Source organism: Mus caroli, chromosome 13, assembly GCF_900094665.2.
Source record: "Mus caroli chromosome 13, CAROLI_EIJ_v1.1, whole genome shotgun sequence".
In the NCBI taxonomy this organism is placed as follows: Eukaryota; Metazoa; Chordata; class Mammalia; order Rodentia; family Muridae; genus Mus; species Mus caroli.
The window spans coordinates 10,216,602-10,236,526 of record NC_034582.1 but is presented as its reverse complement, the minus strand read 5'-3'; the positions used below and the strand labels follow the sequence as shown (position 1 = coordinate 10,236,526).

The window sequence follows — 19,925 nt, the reverse complement described above, 5'->3', positions numbered from 1 at the left end:
ATCAATGGACTCAATTCCCCAATGAAAGACATAGACTAACAGACTAGATACATAAACAGGACCCAACATTTTGCTGTATACAGGAAACCCACCTCAGAGACAAAAACAGATGCTACGTCAGAGTGAAAGGCTGGAAAACAGTTCTCCAAGAAAATCTGATATTGAATAAAATCAACTTACAACCTAAGTTATCAAAAAGGATAAGGAAGGACACTTCATACTCATAAAAGGAAAAATCTACCAAGAAGAACTCTCAATTCTGAACACCTATGCTCTTAATGGGCACCCCATTCATAAAAGAAACTTTACTAAAGCTCAAAACACACATTGCACCTCACAGAATAACAGTGGGAGACTTCAACACCNCACTCTCATCAATGGACAGATNGTGGAAACAAAAACTAAACAGAGACACAGTGAAACTAACAGAAGTCATGAACCAAATGGATTTAACAGATATCTACAGAACATTTCATCCTAAAAAAAAAAAAAAAAAGAGAATATACCTTCTTCTCAGGACCTCATGCTACCTTCTCCAAAACTGACCATATAATCGGTCACAAAACAGGCCTCAACAGATACAAAAATATTGAAAATGTCCCATGCATCCTAACAGTTCACCATGGACTAAGGCTGGCCTTCAATAACAACATAAACATTACAAAGCCCACATACATGTAGCCAACCATTTGACTGAGGGTGGGGTCCCCAATGGAGGAGTTAGAAAAAGGACTAAAGGGGCTGAAGGTNTTTATAACCCCATAAGAAGAACAACTATATCAACCAACCAGAATCCACACCCTCCCACCCCCATAGCTCCCAGGAACTAAGCCACCAACCAGGGAGTATACATGGCTACAGCTGCATATACAGCAAAGCACGGACTTTTCAGGCATCAATNAGAGGAGAGGTCCTTGNTCCTATGAAGTCTTGATAGATGCCCCAGTATGGGAGAATTGAGGGTTGGGGAGGCACAAGTGGGTATGTGGGTAGAGAAATACCCTCATTGAAGCAGGGGGAGAGGTGATTTAATGAGGGTTCCCAAGAGGGGGGAAACTGGAAAAGGAATAATATTTGAAATGTAAATAAAGAAAATATCCAATTTAAAAAAAAAAAAAAAAAGAATGAGGACACCCTTAGTTTTACAGGCAAATGGATGGAACTAGAAAATACCATCCTGAATTAGGTAACTCAGACCCAAAAGAACATGCATGGTATGTATTCATTAATAAGTGGATATTAGCCAAAAAGAACAACAACAACAAAAAAGAATACCTAAGATAGAGTCCACAGAAAAAGGGTCCAAGTGAGGATACCACAGCCCCACTTGGGAGGGAGAAGAAACCAATTACAAGTGGGGATGGAGGGAGGGACTTGGAAGGGGAAGTGGATGGGGGGTGGGGGAGGAGAGGGGAACCTAATCTGGTATTGGGTGAGGGCCAGCAGAAAGAATGGATACAGGCAACCTCAAGAGGTAGGAGGTCGGGAGGACCATCCAGACTGCACCAGAGACCTGGGAGGTGAGAGACTCTCAGGACTCAAAAGACTTAGATGAAATGCCCTACAGTAGGGAGAGGGAAATTATAAAGCCCACACCAAGCAGGAAGACAGGACATGAAGTGAGGGATGGGGTTACTATCCTAGTCAATACTCTGACCCATAATTATTTCTGTCTGAAAGAGCTGCAGGGATGGAAATGGAGAAGAGTCTGAGGAAAAGACAGTCCATTGGCAGGCCCAAAATGGGATCCAGCTCACGAGGAGGCCCCAAGGCTTGACACTACTACTGAGGCTATGGAGCACTTACACAAAGGGATCTATCATGACTGCACTCTGGAAGACCCAACAAGCAGCTGAAAGAGTCAGATGCAGATATTTGCACCCAACCAATGGACAGAAGCTGCTGAACCCTGTGGTTGAAAGAAGCTGAGGAGGAGGGCAACCCTGTAGGAGGACCAGCAATCTCAATTAATCTGGATCTCCGAGATCTCTCAAACACTAGACCACCAAACAGGTAGCATTACCCTAGCTGATATGAGGCCCCCAACATATATACAGCAGAGGACTGCCTGGTCTGTGTTCAGTGAAAGATAATGTACCTAACCCTCAAGAGACTGGAGACCCCAGGAGGTTTAGATGTCAGTTGTGGGGCTGGGGGAGAATCCTTATGAAGACATGGGGGTGGGGAGGAGGTATGGGATGTGGGACAGTTAGAGGGTGGATGGGAGAGGAATAAAATCTGGAGTGTAAAAAAATAAATTAAACAAAACAAAAAACAAGGAGGCAGGGTTTACGGTGGTCATCTGGAACAAGGGGACAGGTTTAGCTAATCTCCATAGGAGCAGCCTCTGTATGGGAACAGTCTTCAGGTTGTAAATATTGGCAGAGGGGAGCCATGTTGGACATTTTCTGACCACACTATCAGCATCCACACTTGTGCCTCTAAGTGGGGAGGACTGAGGCCAGGGTCCTAACAAGGCTGTGGCCAAGTCAACAACACACAGCTACTCAGGAATCCACACTCAGAATTTCCTTTGTTCCCTATATGGGATTTTCCGCATAAACAAGCTTACTCTTATTCTATCTCATGATGAAGGCCAATTCTGATTGTTAGGATTAGCCAATTGTTAAGGATGGATACTCTGCCCTATTTTTCTCCTGGGAGCAAGATTCCTCCTGGTGAAGTTTTTGTTTTTATCTGAGATTTATATCATCAAATGATTGTATGTTACATTTTCTGTTTTATACTATGTTGCCAGAGTTAGGTATAAAACCTATGTTCATATTCTAGAAAATAAATCTGAAAACATTCCCAGTACTTGATGCTTAGAGAAGCAGCACAGGTGCCTCTCAAGATCCTGTTCTCTTTACATTAGCTACTGTAGCCTCATCCATCCCATAATCAGCCACCAAACACAGACACTATTGCATATACCAGCAAGATTTTGCTGAAAGGACCCTGAAATAGCTGTCTCTTGTGAGGCTATGCCAGTGCCTGGCAAATACAGAAGTAGATGCTCACAGTTATCTAGTCGATGGAACACAGGGCCCCCAACAGAGAAGCTAGAGAAAGTACCCAAGGAGCTAAAGGGGTTGCAACCCTATAGGAGGAACAACAATATGAACTAATCAGTACCCCCCAGAGCTCATGTCTCTAGCTGCATATGTAGCAGAAGATGGCCTAGTCAGCCATCATTGGGAAGAGAGACCCCTTGGTCTTGCAAACTTTATATGCCCCAGTACAGAGGAACACCAGGACCAAGAAGTGGGAGTGGGTGGGTAGGGGAGCAGAGTGGGGAGAGGGTATAGGGGACTTTCGGGATAGCATTTGAAATGTAAAGGAAGAAAATATCTAATAAAAAATTGAAAAAAAAAAGCAAACAAAAAACAAAACAAAACAAAAAAAGATGAGCACCGTCTCACTTTTCAAACAGAACTCACTTGATATTTAAAACTGAAAACTTACTTGATGAAGCTAACTAAACCAGGTCATTTGGGGGGAAAAATACTTAGCTACTTTAAAAATGATTTCAGTTATTTCTTTTGGTTTTATATTTCTTCCTTGATTCTAATTCGTATTCCTAAGAAAATCATGTTTTAATATGCTTCAAGAATCTTCACTTTGAGGAAGACTAAAAAGATGTCCCTTATCCCCTACACAGACACAGACACACACACACCGAAGTTCCAATGACAAACTTAACTTAGATTCTACCACAGTTTACGTTGGAAAACCAATGAGTTCATTAGGCTTACTTACTCACAAAGCAATGAGTGAGGAGTGAGGGGCAGTGGCTTTGGATGATCTTAAAGCAGCAACGTTAGAAGGCCTGTACCCACCAAGAATGATGCCTTCCTTATGGCTGTATAGAGAAAGTCCCCTCTCCCAGTCTCTCTCAGAGACTCCAAGACTAGACCCAGTCAGGGCATGCATGAATTGCACACAACTGGTTGGGAGGGGTAGATGGATACTCTCCTCCTATGAGAAAACATCAACAGTCATGAAGCCTAGCTGGGATGAGAACTCTTGATGGCAGTGATTTGGCTTGGAGAATAGTCCTGTTCAATACCAAAATAGTGTATTCACCCATGATTAATCTTCTCTGTAGCTCTCACAGTAAGATTCTCTTTCCTCTTGCTCTTTGGTCTGTAGGCGTCTTAAGGAATTCTTTTAACTTTTTTCTATGTGTACTACATTATTCTCTTTCCTCATACCTCATTTGGAATTAATTTCTTCTTCATTTCCTGTAGGAGTTACACTTATATTTTTACACCCCACCCCCTGAGACAGGGTTTCTCTGTGTAGCCCTGGCTGTCCTGGAACTCACTTTGTAGACCAGACTGGCCTCCAACTTAGAAATCTGCCTGCCTCTGCCTCCCAAGTAATCCAATGCCTCTGGGATTAAAGACATGAGCCTCCACTGCCCACATTGTGTGTGTGTGTGTGTGTGTGTGTGTGTGTGTGTGTGTGTGTGTAAAAACATGTCACTGTGCAAGTGTAGTGGTCATAGGAATGAGTTATCACCTCCTACCTTGTTGAGTCAATGGGTCTTCTATTGCCTGTTACTGAGCTATTTTCCAAGCTTAGTAGCCTGTGAGCTTCTGTGATTTTCCTGTCTCCCTCTCATCTTTCTTTAGAAAGGTTGTAATTAGAGGCAAGTACAGCAACCTCTGGCTTATGTAGGTTCTTGGATCAAACTGTATCAAGCATGCACAGCTAACACTTTTACCTGCTGACCCCCCAATTCCCACTCCTCAGCCTCAAGTTACATTTCTTAATACTTAAAATTAAGTTGCTTTAGTTTTCCAATATATTTTTAGGTTATCTTTGCAGAGAATGTGCTTTTCTAAACATACTTTTACTTTTGCCTACTGAAGACCAATTATTAGACAGTGATTGATTGATTGATTTAGTGATTTACTTAAAGCACTGCCTATTTGCTAAGCATGACTTTGTTACCTACATCAGAATGACCTAGAAAAAACAGCTGAAACAACGTGTCACTGTTCTTCACAACCCGTTGACTGCCACTGTGCCTTTTGCTTTAGAACAGCAATTCTCAACTTTTGGGTCATGACTCCTTTGAGGGGTGAACAAACCCAAAAGCAATCCATTCTAGCGCAGGCAAGGTACTGGCTTGTTATTTTGGAGACTCTCTGACCCAGACCCGGCACTACGAAATCTCTCCGCCCAGCTTGCTAAGTTCCCACTGGCAGGTTGCTACCACACCAGCCCCATGCTTCCAAATTTCCATGGCTTTTTGGGATGCAAACCCATGCTTTGCCACAGCACCTTTCTCTCTGGAACCCAGTTGAAGCACCACATGAAGTAAAACACAACACAAACTCAGTTCAGAATTAATAGGTAACTCAATCACTGGGCTCAGCAACTAGCATCCTAATTTACAAGTCGTTCTAAGCTTAACTCCTCCTGAGGAGCGAAGGAGATTCTGGCGGATCTGCCATCAAATTCGGGGGGCCTCTTGTTGGCTACATATTGTCCTCCAAGCTTTCCCTGTCCAAAAAAAGCAAGACACTTCTTTCTGCCCTCCTCTTCCCCTCTCTGACCCGTAAGTCCCGCCTACTCCTCTACCAGTGATAGGTTCCTAGAAATCTTCCTTCATTATGAGAAGGTTCACAGAGAGTGAAGGAAGAGTCACCTGATTCACTCCCAGTCCCAGGCAGCCCCTCTTGGGGAAGCAGAATTAGCATCAAAATACAAACAGCACCAGGGCGATCCACAATAGTCTATATCTGATATCCTGCCTATCAGATATTTATATTACAATTCATAACTGTTAAATCACATAAATTACAGTTATGAAGTAGCAACGAAGACAATTTTATGGCTGGGGGTCACCACAACATAAGAAAATGTATTAAAGGGTGACAGCATTAGGAAGGTTGCGAACCACTGATTTAGAGTATAAAACAAAAATACAACCTGGATCCGGCATCCAATTTACCACTGCTCACTAAGTGCTTATTCCACGATCTCGGCAACACTACCGCCTTGCCCAGTACAACTGTGGGTTATTTTTGTTTATCTTCACCTTCACAATGTTTTAGACATTTGCTTTACTTTCTAACATGCCTTGACAGTTTTTAACTGGCTACTTAACTGGACATTCCTGTTGCAATTTCCATCCTTTTTTTACCTTTGAACTGCTTGCCCAGTACAACTGTGGGTTATTTTTGTTTATCTTCACCTTCACAATGTTTTAGACATTTGCTTTACTTTCTAACATGCCTTGACAGTTTTTAACTGGCTACTTAACTGGACATTCCTGTTGCAATTTCCATCCTTTTTTTTACCTTTGAACTGATCTCTTCAGCCAACTTACAAGCCTTTGGTGTATGGGGTAGGCTGCAGAGAACAGTTCCAGAGAGAGCAATTTGTTACATTCCAGGACCCAGTGCCTCACTAAAAGACCACATCTATTTCTTGCATCTATTATATTGTTAAAACTGTAATTCTGGATGCCCGGAGACAGTGGTGTTTGGTAGGGCCACAGATACAGCCACTGCGGACAGCAGTTTCTTCAGAATGCCACTAAATGATATTAATAACACATCAGTGATGCTATTAACACAGCATGCATCTATATGTCCCAATATTCTTACTCTGGCCACAGTTATTGCCACATCTTCCTTAAAATATATTTCATCAAACCACAGTTATTGTTTCCTTAAAAGAGATCAGATATGACCTTAAGTCTATCTTGACTACCTTTAAAAAAACTTCCATTTCTCTGGCCTGGTTTGCTACCAGGCCTGCAAATTCATGCTCTCTGCCCACACTTGTTTTCACTTACACACTTTATAAGGTTTCACCTGTGAAAGCATCAAGCCCTTTTGACCTCTGACTCAGATCAAGAATTATTCCCTTACTGTGCACTCAAAACATTTTGAATATAATTTAATACATTATATTTTGATTTTTACCTCCATTGGGACTAAGTGTTCCTCATAATTACCTGCTGTTTCATAGCAAAATATTCTAATCATGTTTGGTGCTAAATAGCACTAAATATTTTAACACCCTTAATCAGTAATTCTCTATCCTCCTAATGCTACAATCCCTTATTACAGTTCATACTGTGGTGACCCCCAACCATAACATTTTCATTGCTACTTCATAAGTATAATTTTGCCACTTTTGTAAATCTGTGTGTCTAATCTTCTTAGGCAACCCCTGTGAAAGGGTGGTTCAATCCCCACCTCAAAGAAGTCACAACCCAAAGGTTGAGAACCACTGCCTTAAATAGCTGCTCATATTTGTAAATTTCATTTCTACAACTAGATAATACTTCCCCCACATTAAACGTGAAGCCTAATTCAGCTCTTCCTGTGGGAAATATGTTTAGTGACCTCTTCCCAGAGAAGCGCCACTCTACATTTAATTTTGCATTCATTTTTGTGTTCCTAGATCTTGACAACCAAACTTCCTCTCCAAGTTGTTGCTTAAAACTGAGTTTCCCTCTTTGTAACTTAAGCAAAGCTGGCAGAGTGTCAGGCTGCCAATACTCAAATCCCAATAGTAACTCCTTAGGAAAGACAAGGCTACTCTCAAAGTCCCAGTTTTTAGGAAAATATATACTCACTTTGTGAATTTGTTTCCTTGTAAATGATAAGGTATGGAGTACACTGTAGTCGTAGAACTTACCTGTAATTGCATGCAGCTCTCATTCACTATCTCCATCACCGTGTCATGAGAGATGCAATTAATTTTCACTTGCTAGCACTAACAGAATAAGAAAGGTAGTTTTTGATAATTCAAATACTTGTAATAACGGTTTGTTTTGGACTTAGATGTAAAATCTGAGTTTTAGGAAACTACCTTTTCTACTTGTTCAAACTAATGCTTACCTTCAGAGTTCTAGGCTGAGCTTAGGAACACTGTTTCTCCTTTACAGTGCTGTGCTGGCTAGTTTTATGTCAACTTGACACAACCTAACGTCATCTGAGAGAAGGGAACTTCAATGGGGAAAATGCCTCCAAAGGACTGGGCAACAGCACTTGTGGAGCACTTCAGTAGTAGCTGATGGGGAAGGACTCAGTCCATTGTGAGTGGTGCCATCCCTGGGCTGGTGGTCCTAGAGTCTAAAAGAAACCAGGCTGAACAAGCCAGAAAGAACAAGCCAGTAAGCTGCACCCACTTCCATGGCTTCTGCATTAACTCCTGCCTCTGGGTTCCACCCAACCTGAGTTCCTGCCGTGGCTTCCCTCAATCAACTGTGGCTCAGGATATGCAAGACAAAGAGATCCTCTTTTCCTTTCCACCTTGCTGCACCTGTAATCCCAGCTAAGACAAGTGGTATACTGATAAATAAATGAGACCCAACAGACCAAAGTTCCCTTTCGTTCCACATGAATTCTAATCTCTATAAAATACCCACCAGACTCTGTCTGACACAAAGCAATTGATTTTAAAATTTTGAAATTTAAATTTTTTTCTCTATTTTCTGTAAGAATTTTAGCTTTAGCTTAATTTCTAAAATTAATAGCATTAGTTTTAGTTTTATTTTTTTTTTTTTAGGACTTTCTTTCCATTAATAACAAGCAGTGATTTTAGGAATAGCTGGAATAGCTAATATCTCCCACCTTTAATAGACTGACAAATATAACACAATGAAAAACAGGCCTCAGAATTTTCTCCAGATATTTAATGAATTCAAGAATCATGTAGCCATGTTCCATGAAATGTGATTACCTTTACTGGAGGCTGCGGCCCTACTGAGGCAAATGCATCACAAGGTAGCTAAAAGCATTATGCAAATGTCTTTCTGTTCTTACCTGCTACAATGTAGTCTGTGATGGAATGCAGGGATACATAAGACTGTCAATTGGGTTTGTTTTTTTTTTTTCTAATTTATAGACCTTAAATAGATGAAACACAAAGAACTTCTACTTAAGCAGGTCTAAATATTATGTTTCCTATAAACTTTTTTCTCCCACTATATATGGGAAGGCCAGCCTTTAATATAAATAATGTATTTCCATGACAATACTTAAAGGATAGCATTAGTGCGCACTATCATTGGTGAGATCTTTTGGTAAGGGCACCGCTAAGGCCTCTTTGCTCTCAGTAAGTGCTCTAGGCTGATGAATGAACACACTGAATTTAACACCCTGATTGTTGGCAGCTCTGACAAAACCACTATTGGCAGTCATTGTGATGGCTTTCAGGGTGTCTCCTGTCCCAAAAATTGTTAAGGAACGGCTATTAATTTTTGAACTTGCCACTAGTCTCAAGGCCCGCTCAGAAGGCTGGTCAGGCACCACACTGATTCGTTTAATTAGCACATCGGCCCTCTCTCTCTCTCCCGGTCCCCCTAAGGTATCTAGAATAGACTGAAAATCCTTGACAGCAGATTCACAGGCAAACAACTCCTTGTCCTTCATAAATGCTTCCAGCTGAGGTAGAACCCGCTCCTTCCTCTCTTGCTCTGCTTGCTCTGTGAGCACTTTTTCTTTGAAGACAAAGTGGCAGCCTCCGTAACTCATGGCAGATACGTATGTGATTAAAGTAGTAATGTCCAGGTTGACTTTTTTGCACACATCGACCTTGATCTCTGTTGGAAAGGCAACGCGTGCCAGGACATTGTCTCGGTCGACTCTTGTCACCTGCAGAAGTTCTTGGCCCTCCTCATCGGACTCACTCTCGCTCAGCTGGAACTCTTCGGGGTGATTTAACAGAGAGTTGACGGCTACAATGTCTCCTCTTACAGATATGCCCATGTCTTTCAGCTTGTCTGCCATGGGGCTGGAGACACTGTTGTAAAATGCAAAGACAATGTGAGGGTTGCTGTACTGCACCGGTTGCTGTCGACTGGCCTGGAGGAAGTCTTCAGCCTGCTCAATGATGCTTTTGTCACCGTACTGGCCCCTGCCCAGCCAGATGTTATGCAGCGCTTCAGCCTTTCGACCGATGGCTTTGACCCACGTATGACCTCCATTTGCTACAACGTCCACCACTAGCGTCTGCTTTTCTCCCAAGGTGTCTGTGTAGCCGAAGACGCGGAGAACACTGACAACCTCTTCCAGGTTCTCTGCCGATTCCACGATGGCTTTCAGGTGTGTTAGATTAGTGCTCTGTAAATGAGATTCTTTAATAGCTACCTTCCCGGCCTCTATTTTCTGCAAGAATTTGAGTTCTGCCTTCAGTTTGCTGCACAGCTTTGCGCCACCTTCTATGCCACCTTTTCGGGACCGAGAAAGTGATTCTGCTCTTTTGATCAGTTCCTTGGCCATGACGATTCTGTCGGAGAGCATGGAGTATGCAGACATGCTGACAGCATTATTCCTTAGATAAGAAACGAGGCAAATTTCAGTAGTTGCCACTATTAAGATGATTAGAAAGTCCAATCTAGCAACAATGTTTTGTGAAGATCCAGGATATGACCCTGGGCTTCAGGGCATGAGGTTTTGGGAGAGCCTCCTTCCTTCTGACAGCTAAACAAAGCTGTGCATTTGAGCTCCTCCTGCAGTGTGCTGGATTCCGACACTCGTTTACACCTTCACCTCTGTAAACTGTGGAATCCACAGCATGTCCTATGTCGGGGAAAAAAAACAAAACAAAACAGGAGTTTGGCAATGTGTTTTGTATTTCTATCAATGATTAGTCTTACTATTCAACTACTGAAAATTTCAAGATTCCAAACATCAAGATTAAAGTTTTAAAATAGATGCCCATACACACCTTCAACTGGGGAACCCCAACATCCATCCCTGGCAAAAGTCCTTGGCCCCAGGAGCCTAGACTACCCCTACCCCCAACTCAATTCCACCCACTCCAGCCAACTCCACTCACACTATTGCCTACATCTGGTCTCTTCTGCAAGCAGACATCAGATGGTACCTCCAACTACAAGCAAACCCACTACCCAAAGACCCACGCCAACAACTCCATCCATTCCTGCAACTTGCCTAAGGAGCAAGTGTTCTTTTTTTTAAAGATTTATTTATTTATTATATGTAAGTACACTGTAGCTGTCTTCAGACACTCCAGAAGTGGGAGTCAGATCTCGTTACGGATGGTTGTGAGCCACCATGTGGTTGCTGGGATTTGAACTCCGGACCTTCGGAAGAACAGTCAGGTGCTCTTACCCACTGAGCCATCTCACCAGCCCAGGAGCAAGTGTTCTACCTGCCTTCCAGCACCTTGTCTCATATACCTCTTTCATGTAGGGAGCCTGCAACTCCTGTCCCTACCCCATCCACTCCCCCTGAAAGCCCTCACCTCCATTCCTCCCTGGATAGCCTAGATTTCTCCCACCAGCTCAACTATGCCTACCCTAACAAGCCCTACAGATCTCTGATTTACACGCCTGGTCTCTCCTCTAGGCAGACACCAGACTCATGCCTCCAACTACACCCATCCCCACAGCATGACCACCTCTCTTTAGGGAGGGGCATTAGACGCAAACCAATAACTAGAACTACTCCTGAGACCCATCTAAGGACCATGAATCCCCGTCTTCTGGGCCACTGTTGGGAGAGGGATCCAAGACTCACACCACCAATTCCACCAGCACTTACTGCCTGAGGAAAAGTACTGAGAACCTCCTAGGGGAGGTTCACTGTATCTCTAATCCTATCCTCTATCAGTACAAAGACTGTGACAATATGCACAAGGCCTACATAAATCAAACCAGGAAAAAAGAAAAGAAAAGAAACCCTGCATGAAGAACGGGGAGTGAGCTAACTCCCTTAGCAAGAAGCTATTTGCAATTTGTTTCTGCTGAGAGAGGGAATATCTGTTTTCTTCAATGGAGTGACACTTTGTATATCAAACTCCAAGGCAAGCTCAGGAAGAGTTGACCAACACAAAACATACACCATGTTTTCTGTGTGCTTTGTTTTTGTCGTTTTGAGTGACCATGAAGTTAGATGGGAGTGGAGGGAAGGCATATCTGCGAGGGGAACAACTACGATGAAAATATACTGTATGAAAAATATTTTTAATTAAATAAACAAAAAAATAAACAAAAAAAATTTCAACAATGAAAAAAGATATTGAAGATACCAGAAGTTGAAAAGACGATCGATCAAGGGTTGGTGGGATTAATATTGTGAAAATGACTATCCTGCCAACAGCAAACTACTTATATTCATTCAACACACTCCCCATCATCTTGCCAAAACAATTCTTTACAAAACTTGATAAAACAATCTTAAATTTCAAATGGAACTGCAAAAAGACCAGCAAGATAGCAAAACAATCCTAAACAACAAAGAATGACTGAAGATACACCTCAGATTTCAATAAGTTATTCTACAGACCTGTGATGGTTTATATATGCTTGGCCCAGTGAATGGCAACAGGTGTGGCCCTGTTGGAGTAGGTGTGTCACTGTGGACGTGGGTTATAAGATTCTCATTCTAGCTGCCTAAAATCTAGTATTTTGCTAACAGCCTTCAGATGAAGATGTAGAACTCTTAGCTCCTCTTGTACTGTGCCAGCCTGGATGCTACCATCTTCCTGCCTTGATAATGGACTGAACCTTTGAACCTGTAAGCCAGCTGCAATTAAATGTTGTCCTCATAAGAGTTGCCTTGGTCATGGTGTCTGTTCACAGCAGTAAAACCCTAACTAGGACAGAAGTTGGTACCAATGACTGGGGTATTGCTATGATAGGCCAGACCATGCTTTTATTTGGAAAAATATAGATTTGGGGACTTTGGATTTGGAAAGCAGTGGAATGCTTTAAATGGGGCTTAATGGGCTATCCTAGTAGGAATATGGAAAACTTTGTTACTGAGAGTGGTTTGAATTGGGTGGACCTGGCCCAAGAGGTTTCAGTGGAGAATGTCAATATGTGGCCTAGAGACTGCTTTTGTGGTATACTGGTTAAGAACCTGGCTAGTTTTTGCCCTTGTCTGAAGAATCTGCCTGAGACTAAGGTGAAGACACTCAGAATTACTGCATTGACATAGGAAGTCTCAGAAACGCCCATCATAGACTTCAAGATTCCAGAGCCATGGTCTATCTGCTGTGGAAAGCTGCTTGCTAACAAGGAGTAGAACCAGCCCAGGAGAAAGAAGTTTGTTACAGTCAACAACAAAGGTAATGAAGTTGGATATCTGGAGACTGCTTTGACATCAGCCACGGAGATGCAGAATTTGGAGTTTGCCCAGCTGGTCTTGCTTTGAGGACTACAGTTAGGTAAGTGGATGAATCTCAGAAGAGACACTGAACTTTGGACTTTTAACACTGTTGAGACTGCTATAGACTTTGAGAAGATTTGAAGTTGGAATAAATGTGTTTTTGCATTATGTTATTTTAGGTATGGCCCCCATAGACTCTTATGTTTGGACAAGCCTATGGGGGCCAGGGAGTGGAATGTGATAGTTTGTATATGCTTGTCCCAGGAAATGGCAATATTAGAAGGTGTGGCCCTGTTGGAGTAGGTGTGTCACTGTGGATGTGAGTTATAAGATTCTCATTCTAGCTGCCTGAAAGCCAGTATTTTGCTAGCAGCCTTCAGATGAAGATGTAGAGCTCTCAGCTTCTATTGTACTGTGCCTGCCTGGATGCTGCCATGTACCTGTCTTGATGATAATGGACTGAACCTCTGAACTTGTAAACCGGCACCAATTAAATGTTGTCCTCATAAAAGTTACCTTGGTCATGGTGTCTGTTCACAGCACTAAAGCCCTAACTAGGACAACACCCATAGTAATAATGACAATATAGTATTATCTAAAATAAAATAAACAAACAACAACAACAAAAGCCTCATTGATCAATGGAAAATAAAGACCCATATATGAATTCCTCAAGCCATTTGACTTTTGATTTTTGACAAAGAAGTCAACAATACACACTGGAGAAAATAAAACAGCTAAATGGTGCTGGTCAAACTGAACAGCTAACGTAGGAGAAAGAAACAGGATCCTCATTTCTCACCTTACACATAACTCAACTCCAACTGGATCAAGGACCTCAACCTAAGACATGATATCCTAACTCTGATAGAGGTGAAAAAAAAGTATAAAACATACTAGAAGTCATTGTCATAGGAAAGGACTTTCTGAACAAGACCTTTATAGTGCAGAGGTTAAGAACAATAATTAACAAGTGAAACCTGAAAATATAAAAGTTTCTACATAGCAAAAAATGCCATTACTTGAGTAGAGAGGCAGCCCACAGCATAGGGAAAACATTTACCATCTATACACTTGACAGACGGTTAGAGGCTAGAATGTATAAAGAACTGAAAACATATCCCTAGAGATCAGAACATTACTAAGGGGCCACAGAGAGGGGCTTTTAAGGGGGGAAATGTAGGAAGGAAAAATAACACGAAGGACCTCTCAACGCGCACACACACACACACACACACACACACTCACCAAGAACTAAGATGGAACTACCTTACAGCAGAGAAAAACAATGTCTCTACTAGATATGAGGCTAAGAAATAAAAATCCCAATGTCAGAAATGGATTATCTTTTGGAGTTGCTGGCCAGGGAGGCTTCATATATACCCAAACATAACGTGGTATTGCCAATCCATCTAGAACTTGATGGCTAAGACCGTATTGCTAAAACCACCAACTTGAGTCATAGGACATGGCGAAATAGAGCTCACCTAGAAGCTTCAGCTTTCCTGGCTAATTTTCATAGTTCTGCAAGGTGTTATGCAGGCTAACAGAGGAGAAAAGCAATCTTCAATAGTATCTGTGAATCCTTGGAGTTACAATTATGACTGGCCTGGCAAGACATGCCCATCAGTACAACAGCAGCACAAATACTATGGGAGTAACCAGCCACTTTATGGTTGGTATTAACATTTTGTCTAAGCTCCACCCCACAGTTACCTGACTACAGCCAATTATGTCTGACTCACTATAAAAGGAGCTGCTTGGCCCCTCCACTCTCTTGCTCTTGCCTTCTTGCTCTCCCTCTGTCATCTAGTCCCCCTCTCTCCCCATTCCCCTCCCGCCTCTCTCTCCATGTGCTCATGGCCATCTTCTCCTCTCTTCTGCTCCCCTCCCTTCCCCTCCCCCGCCCCTTTTTCTGTCTCTACTACCATGTCAACTCCCCTCCCCATTCCCTGAATAAACTATTCTATACTATACTGTGGTCTTGTGGCTGGCCCCTCAGGGGGACTCAGTATGGGCCCACGGAGGCATCTCCTTCCCCCATACTGACTACACATCCACCAAACACATTCATATATATATATATATATATATATATATATATATATATATGATTTAAGTGCCACTCCATAGGATGAAACCCATACTTGGCATCATTATTAGGCTACGAACCTATGCTAGGGAAGTCATAGGCCCTAGGGGAAAACTTACCACTTTATGCTGCTAGATAGACAGTGTAAACTGACTTATTATTATACCCATAAATGAGTGTATTTTCAACCCTCATCTAAGAGGCTTCTATTGCAGTTGTTATTAACACAGTTATTAATACTCACAACTGGCCAAGGTGCAGAGACTATAAGACTACATATAACTCTTATTCCTAAAAGGGACATATGTAACACTCATATGTTACTCTCACAAGCTCAGGGATCATTGTGAAAGGAAAAAAGGTAAGACCAGCAATGAAACCCTCTGGACACAGCATGCACCAAACCTGTGCAAGCCTAAGCCAGCATGGAAAGAGGAACTGGGCCTGGAATCCCCCAGGCAACTGCTGACAATTCTGAGCAGCTAAGAGAGGGAGAGACAGTTTTCTCTAGGAGTGTAGCCTCCCACTCTTCAGTAGAAGACCACACATCCTAGACTATTTGGGTAGTACAAAGCAGTCTTGAAGGAGGGATGGAGTATGGGATTGGTTGAGTCATCCACGGTGGATATGAACCAAACACATGATATGAAATTCTCTCCATGAAATTCTCAAAGAACTGATTTTTTTTAATGTAAAAACAACTGCTTAATATTAAAAATCCACAAACTGTCCAAACAAGAGGCCCTCCTAAACTAGTCATACTAGGATCTCTCACCTCTTACTCCTTCAATAGATGATTTTTGTTTTCTTGGGGCTTGTTGGGTTTTTTTTTTTGGGGGGGGGGTAGAGGGGGGTTGTTGTTTGTGTTTTGAGACAGTGTTTCTCCACATAACCCTGGTTGTTCTGGAACTTAATATGTAGACCAGGCTGGCCTTGAGCTCACAGAAATCCACCCTTCTCTGCCTCCCAAATACTGGGATTAAAGGTGTGCGCTGCCACTCCCAGATACAGTCTTTTAAGGAGTTGCCTCTTGATTTCCACAGGGTTTAGATGTCAAGCAATCAAGACTGTCTGATTTCTGCATGTGATGTCAACTTAGCAATGTTTCAATAGAACAAAGGGGATAACCAACTGGCCTCCTGTTCCCATTCTGAAGGAAAAGATGGAAGGACCCAGAACACCACACCAGGTGGCCAGCCTGGCTATTGGACTATGACAAGGTGCGAGAGCCTGGGGTGAAGTGTTTCTGCGTGAGTATGGTTCCCATTCTGGTATGTCCACCTGCACCGCTGGGCCTGATCCAACAAGTCCGGATCAAACAGGCTCCAGGGGGCCTAGTGCTTAGAGGCCAGAGTAGGGAAGACGCAGAACTGACCCTTCCTGCCCCGACACCCGGCCCATGCCCTCCCTCTCCACCTCCCTCTATTCCCCACTCACTCCCTTGGTCCCCGGATCCTCACCATCAGCGCCAGACACCATGCGCACATGGCGAGGGAACACAGAGGCAGTATGCAGAGACAGCTCACCAGTCCTCACCTTGTTCTGCTGAGGCACTCCGCCTGCCGAGTCCCGCCTCTGGCATTACGTGGTTCCGGCCCGGTGAGCTTGAGCTTGAGTCCCAGGCGGCACCGCAGCGACCATATTTGTTAAGGGCAACCGGCTTCTGCTACCAAAGCGACGGAAACCTGAGCTCCCAGCCAGCAGGGGCGGGTCAAGGGCTGGGTCTCAATCTCACTGAGTCCTGAATACTAAAACTTATTTGGGTCTCAGATTTGGATATTTTTAGCAAAATAAAAATCGAGAACCGTGAGGTTCCAAACGCCACTCGGAAGCATTTTTAGTTGCATCATCCTGGCCTTTACATAGAAGGAACTTTTAAATGTGCTGTCCTTCCGAAAGGGCAGAGAACTGCATAGCTTCAGGGGCTGTGGAAATTTAGTTCAAAGTTATCCGGGGTGAGGGGGAGTTTGAGAAAGCAAAACTAATTTTAAGTATTAGATTTCAATTGTGTTTTCCTTGTATCCTGCTCCTTGTCCCAAGTACTACTTTAAGGATAGAAGTAACAGATCAGACATACTACCAAAATCTTAAGACAGGAGCAATATCTCATTCGGTGCTTTACATATACAAAAAAAAAAAAAAAAAAAAAAAGCTCTGTAGCCAGCGCTATTCCAAATACATTACACAGGAATTTATTTAGTTCTAAAGGGTAGATAGATGTATTTTGCCCCTGAGGCACAAATTATTTAAACCCAAACAACGCTGTAAATGCCTCCAGCAAAGCCTGCCAGGGTTTATCAAGCACAAATTCCAGAGGGCTTTGAACTTGGTGTCTAAACGGAGGGCAGAATTAAAACCATTCTTTAAAAAGACTTCATTAATAACATACCAGAGTCCTTTCTCCCATCCAGGGCAGTCAGCCCATTCCTTCCTCAGAAATAAGTTTATGGTGATGTAAGTAACCAGGTGTCAAGATAGAAAGAAGCCCAACAAAAAACAGGCACCATTAGAAAGTGGGAAGTTTTCCTGACTAAATGTTGCCCCTAGCCTCTTTGCTCCTCCAATGCTCCCACCTCCCACCCCCTACACCTTTTCCCTTCAAACAGTACATAAGTAAAAACTTCCAAAGAAATCTGACATTCACAATCTACAATAAGACAGGTAGGTACCAGACTCATTCACAAATTCAACACTTCCAAATCTTCTCCTGTTTGGACTTGGAGGACAGAAACGTGCGCATACAACAGCACGTTTCCTTAAGAAGTACCTTGTAACTGGAACCTTCAGCTACCTGATTACTCTGGCCCTCAAATAAGCTTCTCTTCATTTAAGGGCTGAAGGCACAGATAGGAAACAGCTCTCCGAAGTAAAGGCATATTCTAAACATCAGTGGACTAGAAAGTACAGGAAGGAATTGAAAAACAGCAAAGAGCAAGAATCAGATATTCAGTTAACAGAAATTTTAGGTCCATAATCAAGAAAAGTAAAAGGAAAAATGTAAATATACTAAAAAATTTACAAAAAAATGTTTTAATAAGGACCTACTTGGGCATTCAGTCTAATAACCATTAAGAAACTTATCAAATGTCCTTCCTTTGGCAGCACATTTTAAACTAAAACCCAACTGATACAGAGAACATTAACATGGCCCCTACAAGCAGATGGCACACAAATTTGGGAAGTAAAAACTCATCAAAAGGCAAATAATTGTGGAACAAAAGACAATCCCAAAGGCCACAGAGAGGAAATATTTTGTCACAGACACAAACTGTAACTAATAAAGGGGCCATTGCACTGGTTGCCAGGAACTTAAAATTCTAATCCTAGAGGAGTACCAGCCCCTCCCACTGAGTATCAGTCTTTACTCTTCTTTACATGGAGGCAAAGGTTAGGGCTGGAGAGTTGAAAAGCTTGGAAACACTGACTGGAAAGTGGGTGAGCTTAAGTACCAAGAGTCAGGAACTCCTGTGTATGACAATCAACTGAAAATGCAAACAAATCGTAAAAGAGCTCAGTGCTCCATTACAAAGCAGAATCTTCCTCACTCTTCCCTTCTACTTCCCCTCCCCCAATATTCATAAATGTCAAGAACAGTTACGTTTCTCAGCTAGTAACTTTGCAAAGCAAGATTTATGGTAAGGAATTTGATGCAAAAGCTTTCCAGATACAACCGGATGTTGGGAGAAGCTATGAACACTGGGAACACTATAATGCACAAGATGAAAAGAAACTAACATCCCAAAGTCTAAAATGATTTAAGAATGTTTAGTGTACAATGAGCTCCTACATCAAAGAATGAGTTTCTGAAGTAACTGGAACAAAAGGGGAACAGATGAGTTCCAAGGTCAATGAAGAGCTCTGTTCAGTCTTGTGACAAAGGGGATGGGGTTGCAGGCAGCTTTCCATTTGCAGAGGCAGAATATAGCTGACCCCGAATCTAATGTTTCCTTCCGCTGCACTATCTGCACTTTCCTCGTCTTAAATTTATATACCTCTACTTTCCTCTTTGATTTATAAATGTTGACATTCTTCTGGGGTTCTTGTTTTGAGAGCCATCGTTTCTTCTATGTAGCCCTTGTTGTCCTGGAACTCTGCAGATCAGGCTGGCTTTGACTTCAGATCCACCTACCTGTTTCTCAAGTGCTGGAAATAAAGGCTTGTGCAACCACCACTCAGCATTCTGTTCGGTTTTGTTTTTTTTAATATTGGACATGAGGTTTAAACAAATTAAACAGCAGCTAACAGAAATCCTAGCCTTTCCAACAATATCAAATTTACACACACACAGTCACCAATGTGAGGGAGAAACTTTTTAATTTAGTGGTTGTCAATCTTCCTAATTATTTTTGTTGCTACCTTAGCTGTAATTTTTTTTTAAATACTGCGTGTTTTTTTTTTTAAAGATTTATTTTATTTATTCGAGTACACTGTAGCTGCCTTCAAACACACCAGAAGACGGCATCAGATCCCATTACAGATGATTGTGAGCCACCAAGTGGTTGCTGGGATTTGAACTCAGGACTACTGAAAGAACAGTCAGAGCTCTTTCCCCTGAACCATCTCTCCAGCCCCAACTTTAATTTTACTGTTGTGAATCATAATGTAAATATGTTTTCCCAAAACTCAGAAGACCCCTATGAAAGAGTCATTTAAATTCCCAAGGGGGTTGCAACCTACAGATTGAAAACCACTGTTCTAATTTCTTTGCAGTCAGATAATTAAAA

The 19,925-nt window shown here is 42.3% G+C and overlaps 1 protein-coding gene across 2 annotated transcripts; it reads right to left on the bottom strand.

Annotated features, from left to right (window-relative positions):
• Positions 1 to 8,647: 8,647 nt before the first annotated feature.
• Positions 8,648 to 16,775, bottom strand: C13H7orf25 (chromosome 13 C7orf25 homolog). Of its 2 annotated transcripts, none has more exons than XM_021180374.1 (2): positions 16,738 to 16,775; positions 8,648 to 10,553 (listed from the first exon to the last, which is right to left on the bottom strand). In XM_021180374.1, the coding sequence occupies exon 2, from the start codon at positions 10,287 to 10,289 to the stop codon at positions 9,024 to 9,026; it is 1,266 nt and encodes a 421-aa protein (XP_021036033.1). In that variant the 5' UTR covers positions 10,290 to 10,553; positions 16,738 to 16,775; the 3' UTR covers positions 8,648 to 9,023. The 2 variants fall into 2 exon arrangements, with proteins under 2 accessions (XP_021036033.1, XP_021036032.1); XM_021180373.1 differs by having other exon boundaries at positions 16,662 to 16,762.
• Positions 16,776 to 19,925: the final 3,150 nt, after the last annotated feature.

What these genes read in the sequence shown, in the direction of transcription:
- C13H7orf25 (XM_021180374.1), bottom strand. Translation starts at nt 10,289, where the DNA reads ATGTCTGCATACTCCATGCTCTCCGACAGAATCGTCATGGCCAAGGAA.